This window comes from Micropterus salmoides, unplaced genomic scaffold (assembly GCF_014851395.1).
Source record: "Micropterus salmoides isolate LMB-PRFRI ecotype aquatic unplaced genomic scaffold, ASM1485139v1 Ms_hic_scaffold_1, whole genome shotgun sequence".
In the NCBI taxonomy this organism is placed as follows: Eukaryota; Metazoa; Chordata; class Actinopteri; order Centrarchiformes; family Centrarchidae; genus Micropterus; species Micropterus salmoides.
Genome location: NW_024040040.1, coordinates 14,170,000 through 14,184,328, shown reverse-complemented (window position 1 = coordinate 14,184,328; position 14,329 = coordinate 14,170,000). Strand labels below are relative to the sequence as shown.

General features: G+C 39.7%; 2 protein-coding genes across 2 annotated transcripts in view; one reads left to right on the top strand and one right to left on the bottom strand.

Moving 5' to 3' along the window:
* Positions 1-1,613: 1,613 nt before the first annotated feature.
* Positions 1,614-9,441, top strand: cdadc1 (cytidine and dCMP deaminase domain containing 1). The gene is made up of 11 exons (XM_038719297.1): positions 1,614-1,881; positions 2,917-3,017; positions 3,111-3,288; positions 4,798-5,095; positions 5,696-5,902; positions 6,007-6,122; positions 6,575-6,624; positions 7,338-7,507; positions 7,654-7,843; positions 8,191-8,239; positions 8,399-9,441. Exons 1-11 carry the CDS (start codon positions 1,782-1,784, stop codon positions 8,497-8,499), a joined length of 1,560 nt encoding a protein of 519 aa, XP_038575225.1. The 5' UTR covers positions 1,614-1,781; the 3' UTR covers positions 8,500-9,441.
* A 1,176-nt stretch (positions 9,442-10,617) lies between these two features.
* Positions 10,618-14,329, bottom strand: part of LOC119915705 (guanine nucleotide exchange factor DBS-like) — a 37,671-nt gene continuing 33,959 nt past the window's right edge. Inside the window, exons 9-11 of the mRNA XM_038735407.1 lie at positions 13,714-13,783; positions 13,069-13,212; positions 10,618-12,908 (exon numbers count right to left, since the gene is read on the bottom strand). Of these exons, the coding sequence (XP_038591335.1) occupies positions 12,729-12,908; positions 13,069-13,212; positions 13,714-13,783 (394 nt within the window). The 3' untranslated portion in view covers positions 10,618-12,728. The remainder of the gene's footprint in view (positions 12,909-13,068; positions 13,213-13,713; positions 13,784-14,329) is intronic.

Sequence of the window (14,329 nt, the reverse complement as noted above, 5' to 3'; positions counted from 1 at the left end):
AATAAGATATTAAAATTGCGAGGGCAGGAAATAACAGTATAGAGTAACCAGGCACGTGCACACATAGACATCAAAAGGGGCTCAAGCACCTGCCCTTTTTCTTCCTCAAGAGAAAGTGCCGTGTACCTCTGGGTTGTTTTTTTTTTTTTTTTTTAAATTTTTATATACTGTGTATGTTGTATGTAATATGTATGTATGTGTGTGTATATATATATATATATATATATATATATATATATATATATATATATATATATATATATATATATATATATATATATATATGCACAGCTTTCCTGTCAAATATATATTTACTATATCTAAATATCAGGTCAGGAGATGAGACTGGAGTTCCGAAGCAGCGCACTCACGCAGACAGGCAGCAGCCCCTCCCAGCATGGAAGTGAGTGGTGATACTAAACTACTAGTGCCTCGAGTTTACAGCTAATCGCAAGAGACAATGTAACTGTAGCCTACTTAATGTAGACACAGCAGGTGAATACAGTAAAATTAGTGTCTAATAATGTAATCAAGATCGCCACATTGATATGTAAATTAGGCTTTAACTAATTAAAATGCGCTAATTTGCACACATTTGACAAGTCACTGCAGGTGAATAGGATAAAGAAAATAACTAAAGCATGTCACCACAGAGCTTCCTCAGTAAATTACTTACATCAAGACTCTTTCCCCTTGAAATGTTATGTTTAAATATGCAGATTAGATTCGAATTAGAATTCATTTAGAAGAAATCTACTAATACAAACCGACGAAAGGCAGCCTTAAAACAAGCTCCATCTAAATGTGTATTTTGGAAGTTTTCTTACCATGTATTGTTCCATGAGTAAAAGAAGACAAAAGCAAAATAGACCAAAATCTCATTGACCACTATATGAAAACGTGTCCTGCCTTAAACAGTAACTTTACATGATACAGACAACCCTCCCTCAAATGTGAAACCAAGTAATAACGAAAAGTGTTATGTAAATCCAATAAGACCCAAATAATTAAAAGGATTTATTGCCTTGTCAAAAATAAACAAATTATTAGTGAAACTAACGTTATGTCAAAAAAAAAAAATCATAAGTAATTATGAGAAGTGTCTGTGCACGTCCCTGAGACTAACAGAAACATATTGTATGTAACATTTAGCAAGTGAAAGTCTAGCTGTCAACCGTTTTGTCTCGGAGTGTTTGATCCACCTCTTTTCCCATTTTTGGATTTGTGCTGGTGTAATAACGTCATGCATTCTGTGAAGGTGGACTTTCGATTTCAAGGAAATGGCAATTATAACAAGGTTTCGCAGGGTAGGGTAACACATGGCTGGATTTGTGCTGGTGTAATAACGTCATGCATTCTGTGAAGGTGGACTTTCGATTTCAAGGAAATGGCAATTATAACAAGGTTTCGCAGAGTAGGGTAACACATGGCTCACCTATCAAAATAAAAGCTTTAATCCTTCTGTCGTGTTATTAAACTTCGTATTAATTCATTGCACTGACAGTGTCGACTAAAAACCAAGGCAATCATAATTGTACGCCTAAAGCAAACATTTATTTAGCCTATGAATTTGTTTTGACTTTTATTGTGAAAGCGCTGACCGGAAGCTGTGTGTATATGCGTGCGGCTTCTTTCCTACAGTCTCCGGTGCAGCTCAGAGACTGCTTGTCACTGTTTACCAGGCTAATATTCATTCTTCTTCAAGTGTTGTCCCCTTACCAGGTGCTCTTGTCTTCCTGAAGGCCGGGACCGAGAATTTATTTCGCTCTCTTGCGAAGCGAATGGAAGGAAGCGACATAAGGAACCGAGCCGACCCGGGTCAGTCCCGGCCAGGTCGAGATACGAGAGAGAGCAGCACCCAGACTGACAGCAGAGTGCAAGGTGAGCCACACGAAGAGAGGGGTCATGTTGTAGTGGTGTAGCTACGTAGGTTTCTTTTCTTTCACGTCATAAAACAGCTGGTGTGTGTGTGTTTGTGTGTGTGTGTGGTGTGTGTGTGTGTGTGTGTGTGTGTGTGTGAGTGTGAGAGAGAGACAGAAAGTGTTCACCAGTGCAAGCAAATGTAGCTGTCTTTTCTCAAGCAGCTTTCCAGTACTCATCATGAGTGTCTCAAGAAAAGTATCGCAGAAGGAAATTCACATTATCCTGATTTATTCTAAACTCTCTCCTGTGAGAAGTAACCATCCTTGTCACAGTGTTATGAGCTGTCAGTCATTATCACATGCCAAACAAATATACACAATGACCACTTGTAGGAAAACATTTATTTATTTATCAAGTGACCGCCATGGTAATACCTTAAATTATTAGTGTACTTTTGTCAGCTCTGTGTGTCATAGTCGAGTCCAGCTGAGTGGGTGCAAGGTTTAAATAGAGTAGGGAGGGGAAATTGTTGAAATACATTATAGATTTGATTTGACAACTGGAGAAAAACAATCAAGATTAGATAACCCTTTTGCGTATTTAAAAGCAATGCATTTTCAAGCATTCAACTCCAGTGTCGCCTCCATGCTGCTGGTCAGCAAGTTACATTCAGTTCCTCCACCTGTTCCATGCAAGTGAGTCAACCTAAGTTGTCATGGACATAATCATTTCGAGTGGCAAATGGATAACTTAAGATAATAATGTAGATGCATGGTCATAGCAGCACATCAAGGTTTAGATCTATCCAGAATAATAAGAAAAATAGGATAGTCTGCTTTTGCTGCTGTCACTTCTTTTTGCTGCATCTGTGATACGCATAAGAAGCCAGAGGCGGCTTTTAATCCATCAAAACTTCGACCCTGGCACTCCTTCACATACATGACATTCTCCTACTACCCTCCGGCCAGTGTATAGGCTCCTTTGCGTGAAGACGGTTTGCCTTTTAAAGGATGGACAAGATGACTCATCATTCTTGTTTTGGCCGTCCTCCAGGTCATGGCTTCAGGTTATCGAAGGTAAACCTGTTTACCTTGTTGAGTCTGTGGATGGAGCTGTTCCCCCAGGAGCAACCTGAAGAGGATGACCACAGTCCAGTAAAAAAATTCAGTTCATCTATGACACATTTAGCACACAGTGTGTTATGGTTCTCTGTGTTAATTAATAGTTTTGTTTCTGCTGTGCTCCAGATCCGTGGGATGGGTCTGGTGGTGGTGCGGGACAGTAAGGTGGTTGGGCTCCACTGTTCAGGGCCTGAGCTCCACGCAGGACAGGCAGCCATCATCCAACATGGCGCCTGCCTGGCTGACTGTCACTTGTACTTCTCTAGGAGACCCTGCGCTACCTGCCTCAAGATGATCATCAACGGTGAGGAGAGAGGGAGAAACTTTAGATAGATGCCAGAGAGATTAGTAGACAGATACAAAGAAAAATGCTATGTGACAATGAGGTTTTTCTAAGGATAATGACATAGCTTGGACAAGTGCCATATAGTGTTTATATCCTAGCCTTGTTTTCAACTCTACTTTCTTGAATGCCTAACTGGTTCTAGACATCTCCCAGACTTGCTCACATCTCCAATTTGCTTATCAATTTAAAACAGTAAGACAATTTTGAATAAGGTGAAATGAAAAAGTTCAGTCTGATTATCAGGCTAAGTTGGGCCTTTATACAGATTTATACAGATACAAACAGTTCAACGTGAAAACATAGAAACATCTCAATGATACAAGAAAAATACCAACAACAAAAAAAGTAACAGAAAAGCATTCAATGACTGATCTTGGTTTATTCTATTTAAAATCATCCCTCCTTTATAGGAAATTGGATAGAGAGAGAGAGTGAGAGAGAGATAGGGCGCAACATGCAGCAATGGGCCGCAGGCTGGATTGGAACCCAGCCCGCTACAGGAAGGACTCAGCCTTGTACATGGGGCGTGCTCTCTCTACCAATTAAGCTAACCGCGCCCTGCATTTTGAGTTCTGTGGTTAACGAGTCCCACATATTGATCCCTGAACAGAAACAGGTCTCTGTTCAAAGGAGGAGGTGTTATTGCCACTTAAGTATGTTTCAATTCAAAATATACTGAAATCTCTTATTTCCAAGCAAGCTTGAGTTTCAACAGCTATTTATAAATCCATCACTAAGTGTGTGTGTAAAGTTCTAACAAACAATGAAGAATATGAACAAGACGTCGCTGCAGCACCACATGCTGTAATATCATTTTCAATAATAACAGTTTGGGCAGCAAAAAGACATAATTCTTTGCAGCCTATTACTTTGTTTTAAATTAAATTTGTGTATTTCAGAATTAGTAGTGTAATGCTGTTTTAAAAAAATGATAACAAACTTAATTTATAACTTTTTATAACTTATATTGTGTTATGTTGTGAAACGTTATTTAATAGTAATTAACTATATCTTCACAGTTTCTATAACTTTCAAGGTGGCATATCTAGTTAATTAAGGTTATTGCTGACAGTCAATATCATGATTTGAGAGTAGAGACTCTTTTACAGTTTACATTCCAGATGTTTTGCATAGATTTTTACAAGTAGAACACCTGCTTTGTTACTGCTTCACAACACGTTGATTCATTCCAGCCCCTGTGTTTTTTATTTTGTTTTTTGACTACATTGCCCCCCCTCAGCCGCTACATCATGTTGAGGCACCAACCTGAGCTGTGCGAACCGTATCCTTGTACAGGGTGTGATGAAAGTCTCAATACAGACTTTTTATACAGCTCAGTTGGGGTTTTTATAGATTGGCACTTAGCTGAACTTTGGAACTGTCCTTCTGACCTCAAGCTCGGCTGTACCTCCGCTGGTGAAAGTTAACAGGAAGCAAATACAGATGATGCTTTTTGCCCTTTTTTAGCTGGAGTCAGTCAGATCTCCTTCTGGCCCGGAGACCCTGAGATCAGCATGCTGAGGTCCACCTCTACAAACCATGTAAACTCCCACAGTCCACCTGTGTGCATCATGGAGGAGGCTGCCCTGGACGCCGTGGCGACAGAGAAGCTGAAGTCCAACAGCTGTCCTCACATCTGCGTGCTGCTGCAGCCGCTGGCGCCCGGCCTGGCGCAGTTTGTTTACGAGACGTCCAGAGAGTGTGATTTCATGGAGAGAGTGACTGATGATGAACCAGGGCTGAACACACAGGAACTCTTTAACAGGTACCACACTGTAGCTACTCACTGTACCTACCTTTGTTGCTGCAGCAGTAATAAAAACAACTCTGTGATTACTTGGCTAGGTGCAGAGACTTCAATTGACTGTTATACTTTTTAAGTGTTCATGTGCATGAAACACTTTTTAAATGGTTATTGCTTTCTTGATAGTTAATAAATTCCAGGGTGGAGGTTAAGTACACACCACCTGTGGCTGTGGCTCAGGAGGTAGAGCGGGTTGCCCGTGAATCGGAAGGTTCAATCCCCGGCTCCTCCAGGCTGCATTGCGTGTGAATGTTAGTTTCTGTTTGAGCAGCTCAGTGTATGAATGTGATTACATGCTATGCAAATGCGCAGCATTTACATTCACTAAAGGCTGCTTGTAAATCTTATCTTTTGTGAGTGTACAGTAATAATTAGAAGACTTGGATATCAGCACTTTTATCATGTCAGAGCTTCTTTCATCTGGCAGACACTAAGACACTCTTTGGAGAAATGTTAGTGAGTAAAAAAATGATCAATGTCTGCATTTCAGTTCATTCTTAAAAAAGTGGCTTAGCATAGTAGTGTTTTATATAAATTGGAGAAATTCTTCCTGCCTTCTAGAGAGCGGACAAGACACCTGAAGGATTTCTCCAGACAGTTCCTGCTCGAGACGTCTCGGCAGCACCGGGAGATTCTGACCCAAATGGGCCTGGAGAACTTCTGTGTGGAGCCGTACTTCTCCAACCTGAGACAAAACATGATGGGGCTGGTGGAGGTTCTAGCTGCAGTGGCTGCTGGGGTGCCACAGCAACACTACGGCTTCCACAGGTCAGAAACACTCAGTTATTTATACATTTGGAAATGGGAATCTTCATTCGCTTGCAATCCACAGTTGTTATTTGTTGTTGATTGTGTCATTCCTGTGACCCCAGGGAACAGCATTCAACCCCTGACCCCAAGTCCTCACTGCCTCCTCGTCACGAGGGACTATCCCAAGAAGTGGCTCGCCATTGCATTATCCAATCCAGGCTTCTGGCTTATAGAACAGGTCTGGTTGTTTTTTCTGTTGCTTCACAGTACTTTAGGGGGATTTAGTATAGCAGTACATATCCTATTACAGGTCAGACTGAACATATAGAGATAAACACTTGCAAAATTAACTCTATAGATGTCCAACACTATAATCAAATAGATAGAGTAAGTAATGGGTGATAATATGTCAGAGAAAAGTTGTCTGACAGTTGTCAGTCCAATAATTTAACTGTTGCTGCACTCACTATACTTGCTTTGAAGCCTGATAAATATTTCCAGATTACAAGAAACATGGATAACAAAAGTCCCCCTTATATTTCTGCGTGCGAGTATTGTTGCAGTTACTCTTAGATTTTTAAAGGACTGAGGCAGCAGATGCTTAAAGGTCACTATCATTTTAAACAGCGTTCATGTCAGTTTGCCATTTGTCACCAGCTTCTCACATGCATGTTGATACTTTTATTACAGAGGACCCTAAAGTGGGTGTGGGTGCTGTCATCTGGGCCAAAGGACAGTCGGTGAGCTCACCTTTCTTCACTTTGCTTTGATTTGGCTCTTTTATCTCGGGCGCACAATTACATTATTTTTATGTTTACTGCGTCAGTCAGGATTTGACAGCATGGCGAAAACTGATAATAGCCTCATACAGATGGGGTTGTTTCCGCCCAAAATGGGATCAAATAAATCCATTTATGGGTGATTGTAGTAATGTATTGATGTTTTCAGCGTGGGAGGATACAGTGCGCTGTTTCAAGCTGATAGCTTTTGACAAATCCCTCTAGCCAGATGATGAGAACATACTCCTGACTTATTACATTTTGTGTGAGTGAGAACCTTTATGTAAGCAAAATTAAATACTATAATTATTTAGAGCCAAGAGCGTTAAAGAGTGAATTTAGAGGCTGCTGGAAGGCCAATTGGACAGAGCCAGGCTGGCTGTTTTCACCCATTTCAAGTATTTATGCTAAGCTAAGCGGCTCCTGGCTGTGCCTTCATATTTTAGCATACATGCACGAGAGTGGTGTCGATCTTCTCATCCATGTAATCAAAAAGCATAATTTCCAAAATGTCGAACTAATCCTTTGATTTGGAAATGGTAATGTTAATAATGGTTCCATTCCATTTAGGTGTGCCAGCATGCACAACGCTGAAATAAATGGTAATACTTTGCTGCATTCCTATTTTCACTGATACTGTTGATGGAACTTGTTGAACTGCTCACTTATCCCAGGCTAGCAGCGGTGGAACAGGGTGTCTGTACCTGGTGGGTTGCGGCTACAACGCTTACCCGGCAGGCTCACATTACGCCGAGTACCCCCAGATGGACAACAAACAAGAGGACCGCCAGAGACGCAAATACAGATACATTGTACACGCAGAGCAGAACGCCATCACCTTCAGGTCAGAGCATCGCCGTTTACACAGCAGAGGAAGACATCTGAAAAAAGCTTCATCTATGTGTAACCAGTCTTGACATGTTCCACCCGCTGACGTCTCCTCTGATTCTAAACCGTGTTTGACAGAAGTGTTCCTCCTGATGCTTTTAGGACTCGAGGCATCAAACCAGAGGAGCCCACCATGCTGTTTGTAACCAAATGTCCCTGTGATGAGTGTATCCCTCTGATCAGAGGAGCCGGCATTACACACATCTACACCACCGACCAGGACAGGGACAAGGACAAGGGAGACATTTCCTACCTGAGGTTCAGCAGCCTCAAGAACATCAGTAAATTCATAGTGGGTACATGGGTTCTTTTTTTGTTAATCTTTTTTTTTCTTGCTTTAATTCACTATATTATAATAACTTCCTGATGTTTTGGATTTTCTTTGTGTGTATTGGAAGAAAAATCATGCACCATCTCTGCATCTATGTTCTGCGTCTATCTTAGTGAAATTTTAACCCATCAAGAGCTAATACAACTTCACTCTGCACTCAAGCTTTAAAGAATATGTTAAAAAGGAAGATATGTGTTAATTTATTCTATTACATAATAGATTTATCTCTGACACAGCCGCTTTTTGATGTCTTGGGGAAGTAGATATCGCCCGTTTCCTTGGAGAATGACATTTTTCTGTCTTCACAGTGGCAGAGGAGCCCTTCAGTTTGCTTGGCGTCGTCTCCTCACCTTGGCAGTAAGTCCCACCTTGTCATCTGGCTCTGTTAATCAGCCATTAAGGGTGTATTTAGAAACACAAAGCAAGTGTAGAGTGAAGTTACAGAATAGAGGAATTAATAAATGGAAAAAAGACCAGCCTTGCCTCGTATTGTAACACTACTGTCTTTTGTTCCAGATGGTTACGTTGGGAAGCACAGCAGGCAGGCTGAGCACGAGAGCCACAGCAACAAGAAGATGTGCACCAACAGATCCCACGACTCACCTACTCTTCGCTGAACATCAGCCACGCATGGATGGATGGACAGATAAAAGGATATACCAAAAACAGAATCATGTTTTTAGCTCACGACCCACAGATTTGATATTTTATGGATGCAGCAAAAAAGAAATCAGAATATTAGTCATTTCCTCCCTGAAGATCAAATCTGGGTACCACATTTTACGTTACGTTTTACGTTCTCTATTTGCCCTTTTTATGTAGGACTGAGATTGGTTTTGTGAGCCATGTTTTTTTGCAAGACCGGTCAGTTTGTAGGTTATGTAATCAGGACATCGACATTAGCATCTTTCTTGTGTCCCTCTGGAGACTGTTAAATCTGCTGCTGCATGTTTATGTTTTATACCAAGCTGAGTGATAACAGGAGCCAACAGCAGCCAACTCTGGCAGTTTACAGTTGCACCTAAAAGGCTATATTTGGACTGCCAGGGGCTGCTTTAATTGGGAATTGTTATTGGCGGGTGACTGGAGGAAAGTCCCCCGTGTCCTTTAAGGTGTCAAGAAGTGCCAGCCTTCCTCTAAAATACTTAATCTGAAACTTTCCTAGCATTGTATCTTCCATCTATCTTCCAGTCCTGTTATTAAGAAGTCAGCGGTGTGGAGAGACAAGAACAAGCTGAAAACCATACAACACGCTGACTTCAAAGGGAAACCACTAAGAAGGGATGGATGGTTGCATCAACAATAGAAGAGGTGTAAAGAACACAGTGACTGAACGAAATGAAGCAGAGCAAGACGGGAAATAGAGATACCACAAAAAATAATATATTTAAAATAGTAATATAAACCCAGTATGTGGATTTTTTTTTATACAAAAGCTGAATAGTTTATGTAAATTGTGTAAAGTGTTTGATATCAAGAAATCATGTAAGTATGTGTGCACAGGTAGCCCCTGTTGCCCCTGGATGTTGACTTGAACAAGGTTTAAAAGAAGAAGCATCTCTCTGTACGTTTTTATTTGAAAGACTGTTTTACAATTATATTGTGTTTCATTTGATTTGAACAGACGCAAAATGAAGAAAGATCAAAGTTATTTATCCTCACAAAGAGGCAGCAACATTTCAGTTTATAAAGGAAGCATGAGTTTAAGTTTGATCACTAGTCAAGACACAAGCTATGAAAGGTCTCTTTATAGCAAGTAATCCTAATTATTTTCACAGGGATTAAGAGGTATGAGATACAATGCTACATCAAGCAGAACTGGTTTACATATTTCTGTTGGTACAATAACACGCTGTTCAAATGTTTTTGTAACTGAGGTCTAAATCATACAGAAGGACTAATCTAAGAGTTGCTGGAGCCTCTCAGCATCTTTTCAGGCTGATGAGATAAATACACACAAAATGAAAATAAAGTTATTCCGAAAATATAAGGGGTATCTTTACACTCGATTGAGCAGCTCAGCATCTGTAATTGCACTCCACCTGACTGTAAGCAAGTGACACACACACAGAAGATGCATTCCCATCCTTTTATTTCTTGTGAATGCGGTACAATAGCATCAATGTGGGGGTGGGGGTGGGGGCAAAAGGTGGCTGCTTTCAGAGGACACTGGGAAGATGAAGTGAAGTTCTGCTGGGACCAAAGTTGATCATTATTATTTTTTTTTTTTTTTGAACAAGCAAAATCAAAGACGCAGTTGAGTTTGGCAAGTCTCATGTAAAGCTGGTTGGTCTACTTTTGCATCCTCATGTTATAGTCTGATATAGTGTAATATGGCACAGCTTATAACATAAAAAAGCTGGTATTGTTTCCACCCAAAACTGCATTTCTTTTACACCACATGGAGGGGGGAAAAGCAGAATGTCAATTCACAGGTTTACATTAACCCTACTGTACTCCACTACTGCCTTTATTTCTGTTTAGATTTGCTGTATTTAACATGTGGCAGCTAAATATTAGTCCTGGATGTAACTTTAAACTGTTTAGAGGAAAAGGTTCTCATTAAAAAGACATTTTCATTAATTTACTCCATAAAACAAAAGGCTCAAAGTAACATCCAATATTGATTGGAAAATAAATTCAATTTTACTGACTTAAACTTAATTTTTAGAAAATGGATTCATGATCATTTTTCCATTTTAAAATAAAATATAAAACCAACACCACTTTAGAAGTAGCATTTTAACCACATTTATTTTGCTAATTTTTTGGTCCTTTAACTACATGTGGATTTTTCACAGTTACAATTCACGATCGAATCTTGTTAACAGGTCAAATATGGCCTCACTCTGCGATGGGTTTCCAGATGAGTTAGCCGGCACAAGTTTGCAATTCACATGTTGAATCAGCGCTACTTTGGTGACAAACTCAAAGTGAAACTGTGACCCTGCTCCGTACACAATGGCAACCAATCAGCTGCAAAAAGTTTAAAAACTGACAGTCTAACTCAAATATAGTGAGTTAAGAGGTTCACTGCTTAATCACAACAAATATGTTCAATCCAGAGCATATTTCCATTAACATAATAATTAAGCTCCCCCTAGAGTGATACTAAAAATACAAAAAAAGAAAAGGGAAAACACGCCAAACCAAAAAGGCACCTCTGAATCTTTACCTCTCTAATACTAACATAAGATCCAAATCAGAGCAAAAACACTAGTTACAGTACAGAAAGAAAAAGAGTGAAACAAAAACACCAACAGCCATCTTTACAGCTGCTCTCATCTCTCATTAAGAGCAAAGTGCCTCCTGTTAATGTTCAATGTTCTCACTCACAATGGCACTCATTTCAGGTGTACAAACCATAAACTGTACATGACGAGAAATGAAACTAGATAAAAAGCAAAAAATGACCATCAAGCAATGTGAAAACAGTGATCAGCTTAAGATGAACAAAAACAAACAAACATTTGAATCATCATATTTTTTTTAATCATACAGAAAGTGCCGTCAGCCACCAGCAGAGAGAACCAGTGATCAAAATGATTGGAGCTTACTGTTCCGACAGCAGCCCAATAACTCAATTAAAAAGGCCCTTCATTTCAAAGACAAATTTTAAAATAGTCTTAGAATTACTATTTTTTCTTGGCAATTTTTGGTCAACCGTCACAAAAATCCATTCTCTCCAAACACCCATTCTCAGCCTTACTCAAGCTTATTCGGTTAAACTGAATGGCACAGGGTTTTTTAAAATCTTGATTGACTGATGATAAAAGTTAACTTTTGCAGGTTAGTCTGGTTCAGATAAACCCCTCTCTTAAACTGCAGGATCACGGTGGTGAAAAACAAATCATGACCAGTCAGAGCCGATTTAAAACCTGAAACTCACAGTGCACTCACAACATAACATCTGCAGCGACCTGCCGAACATTTTTCGGAAAAGCGCCAAAGCTTTGTGATATTGGAAAGCTATCATAGACAGATCAGCCTCTATATATCGTGTAGTGTGTTCTCAACTGAACTGATTCAGCCTTTTCCCCCGTTGAATTGGCTAAAATCTGTCACGACGCTGTCAGAAATACGCAAATCAGTTGTTGAGGTGTGCAAGGAATAGTAAGGAAGACAAGACTTAAAGCTGCATTGGCATTTTGGGATTGTATTTGATTATGATGATGCTTTTTTTAGTTTTAGAAAAAGAAAAGTTGAGGGAATGTTGGCTTTGCCAGTACTATAAGAAAGAGGCGTTTGGCTATCAGAGGGCAACCGAGGATTATTGTTGCCATTAAGCAAAGACTGAGAATGTGTTTCCCACTTAAGATGTTCTCATTCTGAAGTATATATATTTTTTTGCCTGATCCCACCCAGACACATTGAAAACAAAAAAAAAGCAGGAATTCTTCATTATTTTTGGGATTTGCAGCTACTTCATTTAAACAGTTACAAATTAACTCAAGTGCAGCGACTAACAGAGCACCTGCAACTGGTGACTGTACAAAAATTGGCACGCCTGTTTTGTCTGAAGCTTTTTTAACCGCTAGTTCTCCCAATAGAGCAAATCAGCTGCCTCCAACACCATGAGCTGTGGCACTACACGATACAAATGAAGAAAAATAAAAACAGAATTCGTGAGAAAAATGTACAAAAGAAAGATCGGCGATTGAGAACTACTCTTGCACAAGTTTTAAATGAACCAACAAAGAGAAAAGAGAAAAAAGACAAATAACGTCTTGAAGATTTTTTTTTTTTTTTTTAAATAGACTAACCATTATCTTTAATGTGTTTTTTTTCTACTGTATGTCTTCCTATCAATAAAAACTTGGGTTAGTGGGCAGGGAGGGATGCTTCTCTAGGAGGCCGGTTTCTTCAGATCCCTGATCTGTTTGATTAGGTAGGTCTTCTCGTCGTTGAACTGCTCGTCATCTGTGCGCTCCTTCTGGAAGTTGCTCAAGAAGTCGATTAGTTTGGTCTGGTTCTTGAGCAGGATGTCGATGATGGGCTGCGTCTTGTTGGGGTTCGCTACAAAAACCTGAGGAAATAGGCAGCAGAAAACACAAATGTTCTACATAAAACAGACACTAAGAGAGAATCTACCTCCTGGACAAACTGTGTCTGAGTTTTGGTAAACTTTATAGTGCAATGAGCTAATTGAATGGATCCATATTTGCTGATGAGCATTGTGTTTTTACCTTGAAGACATGGAAGGCCTCAAACTGGATGTTGGGACTCTTGTCTCGTAGCAGATTCATCATCAGCTTGAGATTCTCAGGCTTGCTGATGTAACGCGTCATCACCGTGAAGTTATGTCTGTCCAATAACAGCTCGCCCAGAAGCTGAAGGAATATGTTGATAATAATCAAAAACAATGTGACAGAAATTCGGAGAACTTCAATGGATTAATGTTTCCTGAGTACAGAAAGTGTAAATCCAGGCCTGATAGTGACATGGACAAACAGACCACACACCAAATGATGCTAACGCTATCTGTCCAACTGGCGTACAGCAGTGGTGGGTTAGTGGGGAGCTGTTGGAAGCAGTGAGTTCATTGCCAGGGTAAATACCAATTCCATAATGGTACATTGGTATCATCAAGGAGTTGGTTATGTGGTGGTAGTTTTTTCTCTAATCAGTCATGTTTAATTCCCCCGCTATTTTTAATGTACACCATTCTATTGAATAAGCGCTTATTTAATTCCCATTTGAAGAAAATTTCTTGCAACATGTATAGGTTCACAGCAAAAATCAATCCACAGTGTTGGGTCATATTTTTATGTGAGAATTTTAGCCAAACAGACTAGTTCTAATGATTACAAATCTAAAACTCTGCATCCAACCTTTAGAGACTGCCTCTTGGTGACGTAGTTCTCAGAGTGCAGCAGCTTCTCGTAGTCTGCAAACACCTGCAATTACATAAGAGACACACCTTATTATACGTTATTAACAGACTGAGACATTAGAGACTTTAGGCTTGCAGTTTAACATGTCTAGTTGCATGAGTTTTAGATATTTGTCCATTTGCCCGCCAAGGACAATTAAAAAAAAACAAAAAACAAACAAGATCACACAAAATGACCAAAACTACTTGTGTTCAAACAAGTAAAAAAAAAATACACATATAACAAAGAGGAAGTGGATTCATTTGGAGATGTCATCCCAGTTTCTCCCAAGTAACTTGTTCTGACAATCACAACTCTCAAGTTTTCATACCAGTGGGAACTTGATCTCGCAGACCAACAGAATACGTCTTTGTATTGTGTTTTATGCCCCTTACACTTAAACAAATCAAAGTTCTTTGTCTCTGAACAGATTAATCTAAGATAACACTAAACATCTGGCATTGACCGAAGGACAGTAAGTTCCTTTGCCACAATAATATTTTGTGTTTAGTACATGAGATATTAAAATCAGTCAAAACCAAATAACTAGCTTGTGCTGTATTTTGGCTCAGCC

Bases quoted from the DNA above. Each gene is read 5' to 3' on its own strand.
- cdadc1 (XM_038719297.1), top strand. From the start codon at position 1,782: ATGGAAGGAAGCGACATAAGGAACCGAGCCGACCCGGGTCAGTCCCGG. The intron at 6,123-6,574 runs GTCTGGTTGTTT...CTTTTATTACAG, and splicing joins GCTTCTGGCTTATAGAACAG to AGGACCCTAAAGTGGGTGTG. The intron at 6,625-7,337 runs GTGAGCTCACCT...CACTTATCCCAG, and splicing joins TCTGGGCCAAAGGACAGTCG to GCTAGCAGCGGTGGAACAGG.